The sequence below is a fragment of the Seriola dumerili genome, unplaced genomic scaffold (assembly GCF_002260705.1).
Source record: "Seriola dumerili isolate Sdu_G_001 unplaced genomic scaffold, Sdu_1.0 BDQW01000550.1, whole genome shotgun sequence".
Taxonomy (NCBI): Eukaryota; Metazoa; Chordata; class Actinopteri; order Carangiformes; family Carangidae; genus Seriola; species Seriola dumerili.
The window spans coordinates 1,068,938-1,091,234 of record NW_019174805.1 but is presented as its reverse complement, the minus strand read 5'-3'; the positions used below and the strand labels follow the sequence as shown (position 1 = coordinate 1,091,234).

General features: G+C 39.2%; 2 protein-coding genes across 2 annotated transcripts in view; both read right to left on the bottom strand.

The window, feature by feature from the left end:
• Window positions 1-1,687: 1,687 nt before the first annotated feature.
• fezf1 (FEZ family zinc finger 1) lies at window positions 1,688-7,077 on the bottom strand. The gene is made up of 4 exons (XM_022764535.1): window positions 6,271-7,077; window positions 4,486-4,620; window positions 3,025-3,157; window positions 1,688-1,923 (listed from the first exon to the last, which is right to left on the bottom strand). The coding sequence occupies exons 1-4, from the start codon at window positions 7,075-7,077 to the stop codon at window positions 1,688-1,690; spliced, it is 1,311 nt and encodes a 436-aa protein (XP_022620256.1).
• Window positions 7,078-15,480: 8,403 nt separating this feature from the next.
• The window catches only part of cadps2 (calcium dependent secretion activator 2), a 208,828-nt gene continuing 202,011 nt past the window's right edge, over window positions 15,481-22,297 (bottom strand). The window contains 2 exon segments of the mRNA XM_022764550.1: window positions 15,481-15,736; window positions 16,354-16,458. Of these exon segments, the coding sequence (XP_022620271.1) occupies window positions 15,566-15,736; window positions 16,354-16,458 (276 nt within the window). The 3' untranslated portion in view covers window positions 15,481-15,565.

Sequence of the window (22,297 nt, the reverse complement as noted above, 5' to 3'; positions counted from 1 at the left end):
ATCAGATGCAGCAGTATCGATAAATTATTTCCTTAAAATACCATTTTGTTCACTCGATGTGTTTGTTTACAGACGCTCCCGCAATTTATAAAACTTGTATCCTCAAATTACTTCAATCTAAAAGGTTGTTTAAGTCATTTGGATTCAATATATTTTAGATTTAGTCTTTGATTGAGCCATGTGGCTAAACTTCAGGCTTCAGGTCTAAAGGTCTTAATTCATTTTTCAATTTAATTTAGTATTTTTGCCCCTAAAACAGTCAAATTTTAAAGATGTTTAACCTAAGAGATCATTTTCTCAGCAGGTCGTTAAAACCCCCCCTAAAGTCCCAGAAATAACATTTAGGGTCATGACCTCAGTGGCTGCTACATCCCTGATTCTGCCCTCAAAATGTGGATAATATTTGCAGAGTCATCCACGGAACCAGTGGCCACATGAAGTCATTTGAGAACGTGGTTTAGTGATTTTAGAGTATCCGTTGTTGATTCAAGGAACCTAATTAATCAATTTGAAGTTGCGGATGACTAATTGGTGGAAATTACTGGTGCTATATGTAAGTTTTTGCTATTCTTACATAGCCAGTGTTAGCATTAACACCTGTTTGCTTGCCAATATCTTCAGCAGTAGTTGCGTTTATAATACGCTAGCTAAAAGGTTAGCAGCTGAAATGAGGGCAAGACGGGAGACGGCCTGGAGCTAGCGGGTTAGCATGCTAACTTCAGTAGAAGAAAGAAGTGATTGAAATAGAACCAAAAGATGATATTGGCGTTCCTTTCCACCTCCGGAGACATCTGCTGGGGAGTAAAGGAATGAAGTTTGATGCTTAACAAAGTTTTTTTCTAGACTGGGAAGTAAACAGCTGCTAATGCTAACATTAGCTATGTAGTGATAGCAAAAATTTGAAATGGCTCCTTTAAAGGTACAAAACACTAATTTCAGTGAAATTGACTAATTTGAGGGGGAAAAAACCACTAAATTAGTATCTGTAATTTGAGTGTTCTGCCTTAAGAGTCAAATTTAAGTATATTTTGTCTATTAAACTATTGAAGTAATGTAAGAATACAAATAAATAATCTGAGGGAACAAAAGCACCAGAATTGATCACACAAATTAGCATTTAGCAAATGATTTGTAAGTTGAGCACATTTTGTCTCAAATTGAATTAAATTAGAAGAATTGTCACAATCAGCCTTAAAAACCAGCTTCAAGGTTTCTTTTTTTAAAAATTTCATGGCTGCAAAAGAGAGACGCAAAGGGTCAAATCAAGGCATCTGAGAGGACAGTTTACTGATTCAAGTAATCAAGGGCAGAAATGACTCATTTGAGGGAACAAAAGTAGAAACAAATTAGTATTTTTGAGTTAATTATTTGTAATTTGAGGACATTTTGTGGCTGCACAGGAGGGGGGTGAGTGGCCAAAAGAGAACACAGTGGTTTTCAGCTGTTGATTAAAAGACACAAATTGAGTCACTACAGGGAACTAATTTAGTGATTTGAGGGAACAAAGCACATAAAGTGTTAATATGAGGTTGATGATTTTTGAAAAATCTTTCTGAATCCGTCTCATGAGGACTAAAGTTTAGTTCCTGACCTGATGGGGGAGGTTTCTTTTTTCCTTTTTTTTTTTTTTGGTGTGTTGGGATGAGGGGTCACAGAGTCAGTGTTCAGGGTGAGAGGTCGGCGTCTCTCAGGCCTGGGGGGGCGACTGTGGGCTGGCTGGGTCGTGCAGCTTCCTGACGTGTTTCTTCAGGTCAAAGTTCCTGCAGAAGCCCTTGCCGCAGGTGGGGCAGGTGAAGGGCTTCTTGTCGTTGTGCGTGTGCATGTGGAAGGTGAGGTTGTACACCTGGTGGAACGCCTTGCTGCAGATCGAACACTTGAACTGCTTCTCGCCGCTGTGCGTCAGCCTGTGGTTCTTGTAGTTTCCTGTGCAGAATCAAAGACGTCAAGTCAGCGGAGGGAAGAAAAAGAAGATCCCAAACACTTTGACACAGTTTTTAATAGAGGTTTTATAGAAAATGATTCATGATAAGTGTTGGTGGTGAAGTCGGTGGATCCAAGGCTACGTCAGGTTGTAGATATGTAGAATTTAAAAAGTGATGGTTCCTACACAGATTGTTTTGTTTAGATATTTTTTAGAGCTGTGGAAAGAGAAATCTATCTGTTGTTTCACAATAAAATAATCCAAAAATAAGAGAAAAGTCTAAAAAATGCAAAAGGATTAAAATTCAGTTAAACAGTGTCTTAACAGCTGGAGTCACCGTAGACAAAACTGAGGGCTGAGAAACCTGCTGCACCATCCTTTGCATGTTGTTCAGGTAATCTGAATTATTTTTTGATATTAAACAGCTGTTTTTAGTGAAGACACAAATACAACACAATAACATAATAATATAAGACGTGTAAATACATTAATAAATTAAAAATATTGTAATTTTTCACACCTCTAATACTTTTGCGAGACCATAATTATTAAGAAATGAATCAATTTGATGAACAATTTTAGTGCAACAACATTTGTACAGAGCTGTGCAGGTATCAGTGGTGGAATGGAAAGTACATTTAAAATTCCCAGGAACTTCTATTTTTCCATTTTCTGCTACATTTGAAAGATTAATATTGTTAGTTTTTACTCCATTACAGTTATTTGTCGGCTTTGGTTACTTTATATCATTAATATAGAATATAATAAACAAATAAATGATGACCTATTACTATAGTCATTAAAATGAGCCCCACCTTTACCTGCTGTTCTGCAAACACATACATGCAACAATATAATGTAAAAATAAAACACATTATTTTGAAGGAGGCCGTTACTTTTCGTACTTTAAGTAGCCTGGGTCACATTTTAATGCTAATATTTCATTACCTTAAATTCTGAATGCATGACATTATCGATATTATATATATAATATATATATATATTAGACATATATAAGAAGATCATTAAGAAAAAGCAAATATTATAGTGACTGTGTCTGACTGTGAAAAAAAATGGCTGACTTGTTTCCGTCATGTCCGCACCTTTCTGATGAAATCCTTTCCCGCAAAACTCGCACACGAACGGTTTGTATCCCGCGTGGATGCGCGTGTGCGTGTTGAGGGTGGAGCTCCGGTTGAAGGCTTTCCCGCACTGGTTACACTTGTGCGGTTTTTCCTGCAAAAATAAACAAACAAGTAAATAAAATAAATGACAAATAACTGGAAAATGATATATCTGATAAAAAATATTAAGAGAATTGAATATTACAAAGAATATCATTGGAATATTTTGATATTTTACTTTGACACGTTTCGACATGACCTGAACTTCATGGATATTATCGGAATATTTTTAATGATTTCAAAAGGATTTTTTTTAATTTTTTTTATTTAAATTATTTTTTTCAAAACTAAAAAAACTTCATTCTCATTCCCAATGAAAAGTATCCTGGGAAAACAGCAGAGATTAAATGTGAGAGTGAACCACAGGAGGAGCTCAAACATAAGGAACAGGCTGAGCAGAGGCTCGAGGCTCAGACGCTTTTATTCTGTCACATAAACACCTGCAGCACCTGTCCTCATAATCAACTGTATATGTGTTTAATTAAATAATAGTTCCCCGAACAAAAAGTGATGATGATTCAAATGTCACTTTACTGCGTCTCTGAACTCCATAAAAATGCTCTCCCTAAGATTCTTGTTTTTTCGTTTTTTCAGGATTAAAAAAACTTGAACGTGTCAAATTTTCACCTTTTTTAAATAATATATTAAAATATAAATTAAAATATAAATAAAAAAGACACATCTATTAAAAGCTCATTTATATCAGGTTACTAAAATCAAATTAATGTTACAGTCTCTTATTTTTCTCTGAGCAGATTCGTCCTCATACAAAACTAATAAAACACAATTTAAAGACAATTAAATTAAATTAAATTAAATGTCTCTCATTAAAGGGTCGCGTTAAAGCCACAGTCAATGATCTAACTGTAAAAGTCCCACCAACCAATATTAAAACATACGACTAAAGACTGTTATTATGTCTGTTATCAAAGTGATTGACAGGTTGACAACAACTGCTTGTCATTTTAATGTTGTTGCTCTTGTTAAAGAGTTTTTATTTTTGTCCCAGCGGCCAGGAAACAGGTTTATCTTACATTTATAATCGATACTCAACAGATCAATACCGTAATTATCCCAATCACAGGTGTTAGAGGGATAAACAAAAATAAATAAACACAGTTTGTTTTTTACTCTATTAATAAATGGATAAACGTTAATATGATAATAACTAATAAAATGAAAATACGTTTCTTTATATTTTACCATAAAACGATCAGATCACAATCTGATGAAAACGGTCAACAAGGAATAAAAATCATAATTAATTATGAACATTATAATTAAATAAGATGGTTCTTTGGTTCAGTTGATCAACACGTAAACAACAAACAAACAAACAAACAAACAAACAAACAAACAATAAAGCTCTCGCTCTCCTACCTGAGTGTGGATGATTTTGTGTCGGCACAGTGTGCTCGCCTGTCTGAAGCCTTTCCCGCAAACTTTACACACGAACGGCCGCGCGCCGGTGTGCACGGGCATGTGGCGGGTCAGGTTGTAGTGCGCGTTGAACACCTGAGCAGGAGAGGAGAAAAAAAAACCAGATAATATTAATAATAGTTATTAATATTGTGATAATAGCCTATATGTAAAAAAAACACATCTTCCTTGAAATATCATTAAATTCACATAAATCAAAGTGAGCGGAGAGAATTACAGGTGAAGGAGATATTCACACTCACTTACAATCATCTACCGTAAAAACAAAACATAATAATAATAATAATAATAATAATGATAATATTAGCTATAATATATATAAGAAATATATAAAAACACATCTTCCTTAAAATATCATTATATTAACATAAATCAAATTGAGCTGAGAGAATTACAGGTGAAGGAGATATTCACAATCACTTACAATCATCTACCGTAAAAACCTAAATAACAATAATAAAAAAAAAAAATTAAAAATAGAATAATAATATTAGCTATAATATATATAAAATTATATAAAAACACATCTTCCTTAAAATAACATTAAATTCGCGTGAATCAAAATGACCTAAGGGAATTACAGGTGAGGGAGATATTCACAATACAATCACTTGGCCTACAATCCTCTAGCCTAACAATAAATAAATAAATGAATAAATAACATTTACAATGATTTCACTGTTCTGGAATCTGCAATTGAAAACACCTTAATCCCAGTTTAAGGGTCTTTTCGTTTAAAGGTAAAAACAAAAAAAAAAAACAAAATAAACAGTAAAGAAAAGAAGAAAAAAAAGAAAAGAAAACGAGTGCCCTTTAATTATCAGATTGAGTCTAATTAAACGTCATCTGTCAGGGGTCATTTAATAGACTCTGAATACATTTAATGGGCCGTTAAAACACAATAATAACCACGTAAATCTGCTCAACGCGCAGCAACACGTCACAGTGGAAGATTTGGCGTTTCAGAGAAATAATGAATCCTGATTTAACAGATGAATTAAGATCATTTGATTCGTCTTTGATTCTCGGTAGAAAAATAAATAGAAAGTAAATATAAAAACACACAATAAACAAAAAACAAATAAAAAGATTCGCAAAAGATTTCTGTGCGCGTGGGAGAGGAATCACAGAGGACACCTCCCCGACAACATGTGATGTGAATAAGATAAAGCGTGATTTAAAATAAATATAAAATACAAACACCTGAACGGACAGGCCTGAAACACAGTCCGGTCCACAGGAAAGAAGAGTCACATAAAACTAACATCATCTTATTGATCCTGAGAGAAAATCTGTTCATTAGTTTCAATGTTTAATCAAGAACTTATTCTCATTATAATAAGAATAATGTGTGGTTTTGTTTCATTTGTTTGAAGCAGCTCATTAAAATGGACAAAATCGGAATTTAGAGGTAATTTAGATTAATGATTTGAATTTAATTACTGTACTTAATGACTAATAATCGATCGAACTGATCACAATGTAATAATCTAACTGTGGTTTTAACGTTTGAAAAGTCTCCACACAGCTGGACTAAACCTCCAGAAAAACTCCAGTAAAAAAACAAGACAAATTGTAAAAAAGAGTCGTAAATGAAAGAATGTGATTTGTGTGTTTAATGAGTAAATGAATCCTCCTGCTGCTCCGGACACTCCGCTGGGATCTGGTTCCGTTTCCTCCTGCGGTCACAGATGGAATAAAACTGCCGGTCCGCGCTGGACTCACCTTGCCGCAGACCTCGCAGGTGAAAACTTTGGGCTTGTTCCCGGGACAGGAGCCGCTGAGCCGGGCCGCCGCCGCCGCGGAGCCCTTGAAGATCTTGTCGGTGAGGATCTGGTCCCGCTCCTTCATGTAGTGCTGGATCTGGCTCTGAGACAGCTCCTTGAAGGCCTGCACGCCGGACACCGGGTACCGCTCCCCGGCCTGCTGCAGGCCCGGCTTGCTCTTCTCCGCCATGAAGGCTTTGTGCCGGGCGGTGAGCAGGTACGAGGCCATCGGGTGCAGGTTGACGAGGCCGGACGGCGGGGGACAGGAGCCGCTGTCCCCGCTGCAGTTCAGGTAGCACACGGTGCCCATGGTGGGGAAGGAGGACTGGTTCACCACCCGGGGTCTGAAGAGTTTGTACTGGCCCGCGGGCTGGCTCACAGAGGAGTCCTCCTGCTGGTTCTTATAGTTTAACCCAAAGCCCAAAAAGTCTGCGGGAGCGGCCACAGAAGACGCGTCGAAGTGGCCCGGATCCAGCCCGGTGATGCTGAGCCGGTGGCCCGGCTCGTACCCGAGCGGCACCAGCGGGATCATACAATGCAGCGTGGACGGACAGACGTCGGGTTTCCCCACGGGAGCGGACTGGAACCAGCTGGGGAGAGGTATCGACTTGGGCTCGGGTGTCCTGGCCATAATCCGGTCGATGGAGAAAGCGAGAGGCTTGCTGCTGCTACCGCCGGAGGTGAGCATGTCGGAGCCCGCGGACTGGCTCCCAGAAGCCGGGGGGGAGCCGAGGATCCCCGCTGGGCGGCGGAGAGGACCGTCCATCACCTCCGCATCAACCGCGCTGTGACAACAACAACAAGAAGCTGCTGGAGAGAAGCCTGAGGTTGGGGCTGCTCCTCACCGGCCCGCTGCAAAGGGCATCATCTGCCAGGGAACCCCCCTCCAAATCACCGGCCCCGTTCCCCCCCACTTATTGATGACAATCAGCGCGGCCGCGAGTCGCTCGATACCGGCGTGCAGAGAGCCGAGACCTCGCCGATCGTTACGTCCAGGAAGGGGAGCGGAAAAGTAGATAATTTGCTCAATTCTCCTCCGTCGATTCTCTGCACTTGTCGCCGCTGGAGGAGGAGGAGGAGAGGAGGAGGAGGAGGTTGTCCTTTACTTGGCAGGACTCCTGCTCAACTGGAAGGTATTTGGTAAATCCCAGGTCTCCTTGTGGCTTTGCGTGACATCATTTTTTTTTTTTTTTTTTTTTTTTTTTTGGAATCGCAGTACGCCAGGCGCGCAGCGGCCGCGGGGTCAGGAGCTGTCAGAGGTTTACATCAGATTTGGACACAACTCTGGCTCCAGAAACTGCAGCGCTTTTACGCACGGTTCAGGGAAGATAGGGGAGCTGTCATGTGGCTGAACTTGAGACAGAAAACGGATAGAGATATTGAGCAGGAAATGGATTTGAAGTCATCGATCTCAGCCTGGGTGGGCTTCAGGGGCTCTGGATCACAAACTTCAACCCGAGCGGTTTTTTCTCCTTTCTTTTACGCACGAGATTTTTAGATGCCAAAACCCACCCATGGCGGGAGAGAGTCCTCTAGATAAACTCTGATAGATAAATCTGCAGAAGAACCGACATGAGAGAATATCTGCGTGTTCTCTCCTCTCATCACACGCCCTGACTTTCTTTTTTTTTTTTTTTTTTTTCCGGATGCAAACGGCTCTTTTACGCACAGAGAGACCGTGAAACACTGCGCGGAGACAAACGCAGATTCCACAGGATGAATCAGTGACGACGGTGAACAAACCCCACAACAATACGTTCATCTTGAAAGCTGCGGGTTTGATGCTGAATGAGCTGAAATTGCCTTTCAAGGGTCTGAACAAAAGATGGAGAGAAATGGAAAAGTGACCGCTGAGGGCCACAAACGGAACACAGTCAAACACACTAAAGACACATTAAGAAATAATAACATCTGTTTGTGTCCGTTGGACTGAAGCTGGAGCGATTCAAAACATTTAATGATTTCATTTTTAATTTCCTTTTTGATGTTTTGAAAAAATAGCACAAATAAAGATTCTTATTATCACTGTTATTGCTACTGAAGCTTTTCATGGTCAGAGAAAATTTTCACAATAAAACTGCTTTAAATAAAAAAAGTGGAAACTCAGAACATTCATCCTCAATACTGATCATTTATGAAAGGTCAGAAGAGTGTTTATTGAAAAGAGTTTGTTAATGAACACAGAAAAAACTGCTCTGAAAGAAAATAATAATAATAATAATACACATATATATTTGAGATGATTAAATATTTGTGAAGGGATGTTTGTGCTTGTTTCAGGTCAGAGGTCACAGAGAACACATAGCTATAAATAAATATTCTTATTTCTATAAAATCACAGCTTTACTACAAGGCCAGACAATCTTAAACCATTACTATTATTATTATTATTATTATTATTATTATTTTTATTTTTATTATTACAAATAGGTTATATTACAACACCCCCACCCCCCACCCAGATCTGATGGAGTGCTGAAGAGGCAGCGGCCTGTTGTGATTTATTTCATTCTCTTCCGTTTATTTGTTCATTTACTTTTATTAGATTTTATTCTCATTGTTTTCGTTTCATTTCACCTTTGTTTTGGTCTTGGGGTATTTTAATTGTTAATAATCTGGATTTAAAAAGGCCAAAGGCTTTTGTTTTGTAATGCAGCACTTTTATTCCCTCTGTTCAGCATTTATACAGAAATGGTTTATAAGACATTATAATGTTGGAAGTAATATATTTGTCCTCCTGTGCAGCTGTAATTAGCAGCTGCTGCATAAACAGATAATGAATGAAAATAAAGTAAAACACAATGTTCATATAAAATATTATAGAAGCTAGAATTGTTTACAAATACTATATATTAATAACACTTTTTAATTTTGCAGTGTGATATAAACCTTTCATTATGGGAACTTCTAATTCTTCTTCTTATTATTATAAATACTCTTTATCATCATCGCACAAACTGTAGAACAAAATGAAGTTTACCGAGAGCAAACAGTGTGAACAGATCCACAGTAAATAATGATGATGATGATGATGATGAATGGATGAACAGCATGAACCAGTGATGGTGTGAATCCAGTGTGAAAGGGTTTATCAATATATGATATGTATAACGTGATCAATAAAGTACAGGCCTGTAGCCTATACTGTATATGTCAGTGATATGGAAGTGGCATCAGTAAGTGTGAACGACGTCCAGCTCAAATGCAAAACACAAAAAGGCAAAATAATGATAATTATTAATGTTGTTATTAGTTGAAGCAGAACCTGTAACAAAAGCGTGTAAACCAGCTTCAATGATTTCTGAGGCCTGTAAATTTAAATCTTTTAACGTTTTTTTAGTGATTTTTCATCCTGCTTCACATTATGTTTAAATATTATTATGAGCTTTAAATCAGGATTTAAAAAAATAATAATTTCCTGCCTTTAGAAACTTTTACTTACACTTCTGACATAAAATCTCTGATCTGATCAACTCGGAGGAAACTGGTTCTGTTTTACATTTTAATTCATGAATGAACGTAAAGAGGAAAAATGATGATAATAATGTTGATTGTCTGTAACACGTCTTTTATTTTGAAATGACCTTATAGATTTTGATTTTACACTGAATTTCTTTTTGCTGGAACTCAGTTTTAACAATATAAAACCTTTGGTCGTATTATGATCACATAACAATAATAATTATAATAATAATGAATTAATAATAATGAGTGTCCCTTATCTTGTGTCTCTGTCTGTCGCTGCAGCAGCAGGACTCTGATTTATTTATTCATTTTTTTGTTGGAGGAAGATTTGATGCTCATTTTAATGAGAGAAGAGAAACAGCAGCTGATGGACGACGGCCAACAGACAGTTTCCCGAGAACGGAAACCCTTTAAAACCTTAAACCTACAAGATTAAGGCGACATGGAGAGTAAATACTTCAGCAGATTAAAAAGGAAATCGATCAGTCAATCTCTGAATACTGTGTAATATTTGAATGAGAAGTGTGAAACCTCTGGGTGACGAGACAAATTCAGTAAATTAAGAAATCATTTTTTTCTCAGAGTGTTAGTGTGAGGATTAACAGACATAAATGGCTTTTAAATCCCCTTAAACCCTGCGATATTTAACTAACTTTAAGGGGTAGAAAATTAAGGTAATTTAAAAGCAGCTTTCAGGGATAAATGCCCTGTATTAACAATACAAGGAGTTCTGATATAAATTCATTCAGGCATCATCTATGCAATATTACATACACAAATAATGGTCATAAATATGTGTCAAGGGTTTTTACTGTTTGTAATTATTTGTACTTTTATTAAAAACAGGAAGTCAATGGAAAAAAGAAACAAATCAAAGTGTTTTCTTACTTAATGTATTTCACTTTTTATTTCACTGGGTTCCTGTCTTTTCTTTTTAATATTCCTGCAAATAAACTGTAATTTTAATATATGTAAATACACATTTAAACAACATTCAGCCTGATGTATTTGCTGAGATTGCTTGAGCTTCAATTTCTACAGAAGTCCCTCGACAGTGTGTCCACATACCTCAGTGTATTTTAGATTAGCGCCCATGGTGATGCTGCTCCACTTCTCATTGGTTTCAGTCTTTCCGCCAGATGTTGAACCAGCTGCAGGGATCTGCCGCCGTCCAGACCCAGGAGCATTAGTGAGGTCCAGCACTGAGGTCCGACTCCAGTCCATCCCAGAGGTGCTGGATGAGGTTGAGGTCAGGACTCTGTGCAGATCAGTCAAGGTCTAAAACACCAAACTGGGAGAACCATTTCTTTACGTGCAGAGGGATGGTGCCACGTTTAAACAGGAAAGGGTTTCCAAAGGTTCCCTCCATTGGAACTAAGAGGACCATGTGAGGTGTCCACATACTTTTGGCCATATAGCACATTTTAAAGATAAACTACACATTTTTTAAAAAATTTCCTACAAATCTCAAATTTCCTTCTGACGTCATGTAGCTGTGGAGGATGCTACAATACCATCCAAAGTACCTTTAATGTGAAAACAAAAAACAACAACAAAAAAAACAAAAAAAAAAACCAAAAGAATAAAGCTTTTATTTTGTAAAACTTAAGGACTGGTGCATCCAATGTCTGACGTCAAGGAACCAATCCTCAGTTTGAGAGAATAAAACCCCCAGAGTGAAATCACAGTTGCTTTAAAAACACTTTTAATAGTGACACTGAGATAAGACACCTGAACAAAACAGGTGCACAATAAGACAATATAAATATACTTCTTCAAATAACAGATTTTTGTCCTTTCGGTTTTTGGCCTGTTGAACTGCACTGACACAAACTGGATCGGACAGTTAAAACAAACGGCAGGTTGCTGCACACAGTCGATCGGAGGCCAACACTGAATCTACAGATAAAACTTTTTTATTTTTATTTTTTATTTTTTACTGGACGACGACGACACGCAAACGGACGGTGGCGATTGAACGCGCCCGCTGGCAGCTGATCGGATTTCAAGACGGTAATCAGATTTTTAAAAAAAACAAAAAAATAGATGCATGTTTTACTGGGATGTTCCTGTTTTAAAACAATCAAACAAAAAAAAAAACAAACAGTCCAGACCTTGTCAGTTTGTTGGCACGTTTGTAAGACTTTGATCGATGTTGGGTATGATGCACATCAGGCGGTACGACCATACCACGCTACAGCTCAATACGACTCTTCACAACAGTAAATATCACGGGTGAACAAAGATGGCGGCAGATCTACAACTACATCAGCATGTAGTCGTCGCGTCTCAACAAGTATTCCCCCACTTTCCACTTCCGGTCCCGACACCTTTTAAAGACCTCCGGTGTGGTGAAACCGACTCTTTGTGTTTTTGCGGAACACCTGCGCAAATTTGTTTCCCAGACCCGTTTTGCATCTTTTATCACCTGAGGCCGCCGGTCCTCGGTCAGCGGTGGGGACCGTCTGGAGCTACAGAAGGTTCAGGTTCAGATTCAGAAACGACGGCAGTGCGGCAACATTTAGTCAGCGTGGAGTTGTAAGAGTTCAAAGACACTGAACATCAAACATTCAGCTATTAAGCACTGTCTGTTTTTTGTTTTAGTTTTTTTTTTTTTTTACCTGAAAGCTAAACCCTATTGCCAGACAAAAACATGATACTGAATGACTCTGCAAGACCCTTCATTCTGTCAATGTCAAAGTTTCTGAATGGTAAATGCTAACGTTTCTCCATTTTAACAACATCAACGCTTGGCAACTAAGGAAAGATTGTTAATTGTTAATAAAGGATAATTCTGGTTTATTACAATCTGGGTGTTGTTTTTGTAGGTTTGGGCGTCGTTTCTATCAGTTACTGTAACAGTTAAATCCAACTGGTAAAGAAACACGAGCAGTCAGACAGGTTGGAAACAAACCTCCAGGTTAGGTGAAAGGTAAACAGTAAAATTATGACTCAAACTGTCCAGATTAAACATCCAACATCCAACTCATAGACCCATTTTCTGCTTTAACTTTGAGCCGCAGACCTTCCTGTAACTGTGTACAATCAAATTTTCCTGTGTGATTTGAATCATTATCAAAATTGCAGGTGTGCTCACTTTCAATTTGACTGCACTGACCATGTTTCCAGTTTGTCCAATCATTTGTTTGCTCTTGTTCCTTTACTCGTCTGACTCTTTTCACAGATGTTACTGATCAAAATGATGGACAAACCCAACAGAGATCCAAACTGTAAAACTACAATCATCCTTTAAAGGTTTGGATAAGTTTGGGCGACTTAATTACAAGATCCCGGTGAAGGGTTACAAAAGCTATGCTCAGCTGTTTGGTGTATGATGGGACTGAAACCGGTTTCCGCCATTTATAAAGTCTAACTTAACTTTCCGCAGTGTTACATAACAGACACGCTAGCACAGAAACCTTTGGTACATAGATTCGTCTAATTTCAATGTAAGGGAACATGATCAGAACAGAGTTCCCCAATCAAAAAAAACAAAACATCGCTTTCTAAATTGACCCACAGGTGTTTTCTGATCTGCTACCTACAATAACCAATGAAAGCTGCTTCTTCAAGATTAGAGAAAGGTTGTGATCATGGTTAAAGGAAACAAACATTTGTTTCAAACACTCAAGGATGATGACAGCGGTCAGATGCTTTGCTGACCCCAACTTCAAGTACTGAAGTGCTGTAACGATGTCAGGCTACTTCTGCTTTTGCTGATCAGAGACAACAGTAATTATTCACCTAACCACGCATTTTCCTGCTTGTCAGGAAAATGTTAAAAACAACCTTGTTTTAATGGTTTAAACAAAAAAGAAACAGTGCTGTTGTTTTACTGGTGACGAGAATGAAAGTGGATTACTGAGCTTCAATAAAACCAGTTAGATTGAACCTAACAATTCCAAGCTTCCTATCAAATAAAAATACATTTCTTTAGTGGATTTTGTAGCTGTCAGGAGTATGATTAAAAAAAGGCAGCGAGGTCGCCTGGACTCTGGGGTTTCAGAGCTGCTGGAGCCTTTGAAGCTTTGAACAACAAGCTACAACGGTGGATGAAACGAAACAGAAAGGAGCTGCACTAATGGCGATCGCTGAGCTCTACTGTACAAAGTGACATCAATCAGAGTATGGCTGCTCATGGAGGAGGGCGGAGCTTGGCGAGGTTCGTCTTGGCACAGTCCAGAGCGTGTTGATGCCTCGCCTCGCCTCGCCGTGACTTCCTGTTTGTCGTACATTCTGACTCGTGTACGTTTCAACATGTAGTGTCTGGGCGATGAGCATGTGACAGGTTGGGTAAAAGGGGGTGTGTCACTACCTGAGCATCCCTTCTCAACTGATCAGGTCTTCAGCTGTGATGAATGACATGTCACCTCTACTGCACATGTAACTACACTCAGTGTTCACTCCTAAAAAATGAAAGCTAGGTTTGTTTTCAATATTTTTTCCTCCACTGTATTTTCAGTTTAAAGAGAAGAAACCCTAAAAACATTTTACATGGTCAACGATAACATAAATCCCAGGGGGCATGGAAGCTGAACAGACGTGACATATATTTAAGTAAAACTCTAATTGTAACAAACAACAATAATATCTCCTCACATTTATTCATTATCCCTTTGTATTTCTGTGGTAACAGCTGTTCTCCTACCTTTTCTTATCTGTTAGCTAGCAAGATAATGTTAGCCGTTAAGCTAACATAACACTAAATTCATATAAAGGGCTGTAATGATAACGTTAGCTCACGTTTCAGTTCAATTCATTATACAACTGGACTTCTTTATTCAATTTTGTCAACTCATTCATACTCAAGAATGATATTTTTTACCTTTAATAAAAGTAAAATAGACTTAAGTAAAAAATGCATTAACAAGACTCACTAGCTAGCATTAGCATAACTTTCTCCTATCAAAAAATTACATTTATTGACTGTAATCTAAATTATTCTATTCATTGAGTATTGTTGTCTGAAGTGGAGAAAATGCATCAACAACATGGCTTACTAGGCTTACTAGCCAACGTTAGCATAACCTGTCCTGTTGTTGGTTATTTTGCCCAGCTGTGTAACTATTTGTGTCTTTTTTCTCCAGACAGACTATCAAGTCATACTACTGGAAAGTAGTTTCATTTTTGTTTCAGTTTATATTTTTCAATGACAGTGAAGAAAATCAGTGAGCTAAGAGCTGTTGGCTTGCTACCTAACATTAGCATAAGCAGTCACTGCTGTTAGCAACAGTGTTTTAGTGTTAGTGTTTCACAATGTTTTTTTTAATGTATTTTTTTACTATGTTTTTTGACTTCAGTTTCTGTTTTGTAGTCTTCAGTTTAGTTTTCATTGACTGGGTGGAGTTAAATGGAAAAAATGCATCCACAACATGGCATGCTAGCTAACATTAGCATAACCTGCTCCTGCTGCTAATATTGCAAGGTGGTTTTGCTGAGTAGCTAGTTCTCTACTTCTACCTAGTTCCTAATGTTATTTTCAAATATTTGTTGTCTTTAGTTTTCCAAGACTGTGGAGCTCAGTGGGGAAAACAACATGACACGCTAGCTAACTTTAGCATATCCTGTCCTGTTGTTGAAAAAAAGCATGGCTCTTCTGTCCAGAAGCAATATATTTCAAAAATACTAATATTAAACTACGTTTGCTGAGTTTTTAATGAAAACTGTTGAGTGAAGTGAAGTAGATCAGCTCTGTCATTAACTGTGACAGAAGCTCCTGATCTGTTAGGAAGGATGACAATCAAGTAGGAAACAGGGAGTGTGAAGGGAGGGTGTGTTTGTGTGCGAGTTTAGTCGTCCTCCTCGTCGCTGTCTCTCATGCTGATGCCCTGCAGGCCGTCGCCTGCCTTGACGGCTGCCGTGGCTTCCTCCACCGTCAGCCGGTTGTAGATGGTCTCATAGCTCTTGTTGTTCAGTGTGCCGTCCAGGACGCCTTGCAGCCTGAAGTCACGGTAGGTCTTCTGTTGAGGTGGGAGGGAGGAGGTGAAGGGGGAGAGGAGGGATAGGTAAAAGGAGAAGGGAGGGAAAAACAGAGAGCATCTTAGGAATGCATCGAGCTGGAGGAGGCAGCTACTGTTTGCCGTTCGGAAGGACAAAAGCGGAAAGATTGAGTCTGAAGGACGAGCCGAGTCTTTTATGTGTCAGACCAGGAAAGCAGGCTGAAGCGTCTGAGGGGTTTTTACCTTCAGTCAGAAGCCATTATCATTCCTTGTCATGTTGCTTTCAAGTTAAACTAACGCGTCTCTGTACATTAGCAAACTAAAAAGACAAAAACAGTAGCGGCACACAATTTGAGCAGTTTTCTCTTTCTCCTCTCGCTGCCTATTCACACCAATGCTGCTGCTTTCAAGGACACTTCAGCGTGGTTTGATTTGTATTTTATTTTTCCTTCAACATCAGTTCTGTTTTTACACAAATAATCCACAACTTATGTTTTTAGTTTTTTTTACCCACTGCCGCTCTTTTCAAACAGCAAAGAAAAGGAGGCTTTGGATCTGGGAGGTAAAGTGATGCATGGAAATGGCATCTGGACATTAACATTTCTTTGCTCTCTGATATTGGTTTTATGTTTGTTTACCTTGACAATCTTGATGAGTGTTTTCAGCTGGTACATGTGGAGCTGCAGGTCCAGTCTGTCAGTCAACCAAACACACAGCGCCTTCATGGAGCCGGTATACCATTGCTGTAAGAAGCAAAAAGATCACAGGTGAACATTCATCAGTTTACTGACGCACTTCCTGCTTTCTTAAAATATATACGGTCTCTCAGTTTTCCTGTGCAACGATGGATTGTCACCAAGATTTCGGGATCTGTCACTTCCAGACTGACCTTAGGATAAAGTGGTTTAGATCATCAAGAGTTTCCAACCCATCTGATCATGTGACGGCTTGTTTTTCTTGACCCACTTGACTCCTTTTTAAGGATATCACCATGGTAACAAACGTCTCAAAGCATTTAATTTGGTGAGAACAATAATATCCAACAGAAACCATGAAAATAAAACCCAGGTTGTAATAAATCATGTGTTCCTCTAAGGTATAAAGGTGTAATAATACTCAAATTGTTGGTAAACCTCACATTGGGTGTGAAATTAACTACTGAGAACCAAAAACTCTCAAAAACCTTTCTGACTTTGTATTTGTGGAGAGATGATTTTCCTCTTCATTTCAATAGCCAGTTTTCTTGAGGCGACATCTAGTGGACACGAGAGGAACTGCAGCATAACACACTCACTCACCTGTCGTAGCTGATTGGAATCTACCATTTAAGACATACACAAATAACTGTTGAGTAGTTTATATTTGAGTTTCACAGTGAGACAAATTAAACCCAAATCTGCCACTAATGTCAGGTGTTAGCGAACGTAACTCTTTAAAGTGAAGCAAAAAAAAAAAAAAAGGATAAAATGAGGGCGATTGAATGCTCCGTCTTTAAACTTGGTGCTGTGATACCATATCCTTAAAAAGAACATATATAAAAAACATTATTTACGTAAACATTTGAAATGTTTGCCGTTTGCTCGCCGACAGCTGCTGAAACGTCTCGCTTCAGTCATGTCGTCAACACAACAACACAAGGTCAAAGGATGCGTGCCATCAGAACGGCTCACCTCAAAGAGGATAACACATTTACTTATTCAAAGACACCAATTTACTGGAAAACTTCTGAATGCTGCGCGTCGGGGTGGGGTGGGGGGGGTTGCGATGGGGAGGCGATGGGGAGTCCATGGCTCCACTTTGAACTTCAAAGGAGAAAAAAAAAAAAAAATCAGGTTCAATCTAATTTTCATTAAACGCTCTTCCTTCACCAGGCCAGAGCTGCAGAGAAATCAAACGCACCTTTTCCCACCTGAAAAGTGCTCCTTATTTACATCAGCATTCAGCATGCCGATGGTAAAATGCACACATCAGATGGTTTTTATTGAGTCACCAGTCAAACAAGAATGCTCGGGCACATTGCTCTGACACAGTAATGACCCGTAATATTCAGATCTGCTTTAACAGCCGCGGACAGACTTAATTTCACACTGACAAGGACTGTAATTACCTTCCAATTTAAGAGAGAAAAACAGTCCAAAGGTTATTTCTTTGCACTTGACAAAAGTCAAAACACGTCCGTGATCATTCTGGGGTCACGCAAATATTTGGTTCCATCTATTGTGAGAGAGAAGTCTGACTGTCTCCATGTAATTACATCAAAGTAATGAAGCAGTTTTTTCCCTCAAAGTAGTTAAATGTCAACTGAAAAGAAACGTACGTTAACTTACAGGACAGAGTTCAAGTTTAATCTGTCCTGATTCCATTTCTCTGCCGTGCAAAGTGAATAAACACAGAATGTTTTTACTCTATGAACTGAAAAATCAGCACACGGTCAAAAATTCAGTGTAAATGATTTTGAAACAGAATCTAACGTCCAACAATTTATGATGTGAAAGTGTATTTACCAAAGTTGGCTGGGTGTTGAACCAGGCACTGTATCAGCAATCCAGCTAATCGGTGACAGAAACTCCCAGCTGAAGTTTTATCTTTCTCATGCTGTTACTTTTGGTTGTTGATATTAATATGTTGATATTAATACAATTTTAACAGGTTTTAACACAGACGTTGGGATTAAAAGTATATTCATATAGTTTTAATACTGAGAGAAACGAATAAAAAGTGACTGGACATCAGAAATCTGAAATGCTCCTTTAGCCTCTAAGCTGGTGGGTCGGTGTTTGATTGACAGCTGAGCCAAAAAGGGGGGCGGAGCCACAACGTAAACAAACTTCATGTAGTAACTGTAGTTTACAAGTCGAGGACAGACAGCATTTTGTTAGCGGAAGTCTTATGATTCCTCTTTTAAATCTTCCAATTATTTTGTGGAAGACGATGCAAGTGACACGCAATGGTGTCATTTGCTGTTTTAAATGCTCGTGTTGCTCACAACCGACAAAACTGTTGCCTTTTGGGAAACAGGACAGCGGTGAGTCCTGACACCACGGGCGTGCGTCGCCATTGACTGAGCTGTTTCACTTATATTCATACAACTTCAAGCGCTGGACTGTTTCTTTGGTTCTCATTGATTTGTCGCCTGCAGCTAAAGCTAGCTCGCGACATACGCACCGACGGAGAGAGTGGCTTCGCCTGTTTGTGTTTTAGCTTAAGAGTGACCGATCTCTCCTTTTTCTTCTCGTCTCTGCACATTAATGAAGAGCGGACATGAGTCTTTTAGATGAGCGCTAATCTTTTCCCGAAATCTAAAACATTTTCAATTCAGCTCGCGCCACTTGAAGCAGATTTGTGTCTATTTGTTTTTCCTTTTGTCACCTTGTGTAGAATTTCTTTAATCTAACATCAACCCTGTTTGCAGGAAATGTCATTGGGACCAGATTGCATTTTCTATTAACGTAATGAAGAAATGTTAAATTTATGTATTTGGCAAGTCACAAGTACGTTGATACTGAATGAATCAGTAAAATGTTACAGTTAAGTTTAGACTTGGTTCGGCTGAGGGACCATCATCCACCTCATCCACCACCTGCTGACTCTGGTGCTGGTTCCCTCCGAACATAATCCAGCTCCATCCGTTTGTTACCACTGCAATTTAACTGGGAAAACCAATGCAACTTCTAAGAGACTGGGCTGCTGATATTATAAGACAATAATAATGCAAGAAAGAAACATAAGAAATATACATCAACACATTTAAATCAAGTGTAGTCTTAGTGTATGATTAAATTTGATGTTCAGTTTTATTCTACTGGGTTTGAGAAAGTTGAGGTGTGAGGACAGTTTTGGTCAAACCAGCTGTGATATTGTCCCGTGTTTCTCGCCCTTCCTCCTTCCTTCATCATTTTCTCCTCCTTTCATTCTCCGCACTAAATATTTTCATGCTTGGATTTGAGTCGCCTGTTAATCAGCTCGCCTCACCCTCCGAGTTAACAGATGCTCGAGGATGTTGAAATTACTGGATGATATTTGCTGCTCCTGTGATTTCTCCCGATTTCCTTCTTTCTACCCCTCCCCTCTCTTTCTCTCCACACACTGAGCGAAACATTTATTTTAGTCTCTGGGAGGCGGACTTTCCTCGAAGCGACTAATCAGCTGCCTGACAGTTCCCTCGCGAGCTGCGTTAACTGTCGTGGAAATTGGGTACGAAGGCGCTCCTTAATTGAGCCAATTAGAGGACAAGAGTGAAAACAGATGGAGGGAATATGTCGGGGGGAGGAGGGTGGAGAGGTGGCGGGTGGTCTGCACAGCATTGTGGGTCTGCATTAGTCCTATAAGAAAGAATATCTATATGATGAATGGACTGGACGGGTGGGGGTATTCCCTGATGGTGTCACAGTAATGATGTCATTTAAACATTTGACAAAAACTCTTGATTTTGAAAGTTCGTAATTTTGTTAAAATTATAAAATAATATTTATCATAAATAAGTAATTGAACTATTAATTCTTAAAGTCTTATTTAAATGGTAGGATTGAGTCTAATAATCTTATTATCATAAATATTGCCAGTAAAATGAGATTATTTGTATTTTCTTGATTCTTCAGCATCTGTTTTATAATGTCACGTTTCAAGATGCTGATTTTCATTTCTAGAAATGTCCTGAATGTAAATAAAACAAAGAGGTAGTTATGTAATGACACATGCAAAAAATACAATTATAGCTAAAACGAATAAAAGAATTAATGTTGTTCTTAAGTCCTCAGCTTTAGTCGTTGAGCTCCTCGTTTATGTTTCCTTCACAACATTTTCTTGATTCTGATGCAGAAATCATCGACAAGTTTTATTTCTGTCTTGTTTCGAGATGCTGACACTGAACAATGTCCTAATCTCAAGCATTTCATCTTGAAGGCCGAACCTGGGATTAAATGAGTTCTTGTTTCTTGTTTCATCCTCGTTAAGATGCTTCATCAAGGTGATTTAGCTCCTAATGTGAAGAGGATGGAGGTGTGTGTGTATGTGTGTGTGTGTGTGTGTGTGTGGGCATGTATTACACTTCTCTTCCACACAAAGACGTTCCCTGGTGAGCACTTGTGCACAAATAAGACAGACAGGCACGTGTGAGCAGAAAATCATGAGCATGTTCACAGCTGCGCGTCGTGTTTGTGTGTCTTTGTGTATCACTTCGCTGTAACAGCCTCTTTCTTCCTCTTTAAATCCATCAGTGTCAACGAACCTTCAGTTTAAAGAAAAGACGCCGTAAATAAATTTGACTTTGACTTAAACAGACGCTCGTAAACAAGACAATTGCATACCCATAATGCTGCTGGCAGGAGGCCTGACGCTGCTGCATGAACACAGGGTTTACTTTTTCTTTGTTACACACAAACTGCTTGTTTGTGTGTGTGTGTGTGTGTGTGTGTGTGTGTGTGTGTGTGTGGTAAGTTGAAGGGCTGAGCGGAGACACTTTGAGGCCCCATCGTCACCTCCCCCTCGGCGCATGACTGGGTGCTTCTGAGCTCCATTAGACTCATTCTCCTCAACCCCCCCTCCTCTCCCCTCCCCACACACACACACACACACACACACACACACACATGAATCAGAACAGTGCAGCTCGAGCCGCAGCCACAGCACCCCAAACCCTCAGAGGAGGCGACGGGCGGCAGAATCCATCGCTCTGCTTCGTGCTGCTAATGTGTACGAAGGTCTGAGCTGCCATGTCCGCTGCATTGACTCACGCCGGTGAGCTGAGGCGTGTTTGACAACTTGGCACTAAAATATTCTTTTAGATCTGAATCCTGGAGGGGGGTGGTCGGTGGAGAAAACGGACAGCGTGGGACGGGGATGGATGGATGGATGTAAACGTTGTGTTTCAGCTCCTGCAGAGCGAGCCGACAGCTCTCGGTGTTTCCTAAGTGATAAACAGGTCAACAGAAGCAGTCGGTGTTTTCAGCCTCGACGCGACCTGCTGCTGCTCTGAAACTGGAGAATCGAACTTCACACTAACAGTATCTAACATCTGTAACATCTGACTGCGAGCTCAATTTGTAAAGATTTTTATTAGCTGACTGCACTTCCATACAAACATTTACTGTATATCTTATGAAAAGATCAGATACAGTAAAACTGTAATGTCATATTTGCCAGTTTGACACATTAAAGGTCTCATCCAGTCTGCAGGTCTCTGTCTATGTGTAGTGTGATTATAGATCAGGTCTAGCTTCTATATTAATACTGTGAAAGTATCAAAGCCTCAGTCCACAGAGAAATGCACACAGCCTGTATTCAGAAACTGAGCCTTAAAACCAGCCGTCAGGACTTCTGGAACTTTGTGATGTCACAACAAAGCAGTCACCAAGCCCCGCCCACCTGGACCCACCATCCAAACCTTGCAGGATTTGGTTTCTCTGAGTGTTTTTACCTGAAATATTCTAAATTTTTATTGTATCACTCAGAAAACAGTCAGCCAATCAGAAGAGAGACTCAGAGCCTCCTCTCTTCTGATTGGCTCACAGACCTGTTGTAACTAGAGCTCCAGAGAGAAGCCTGAGAGAGGAGATGTAAAACTACACTGAGATGGTTTTTGGT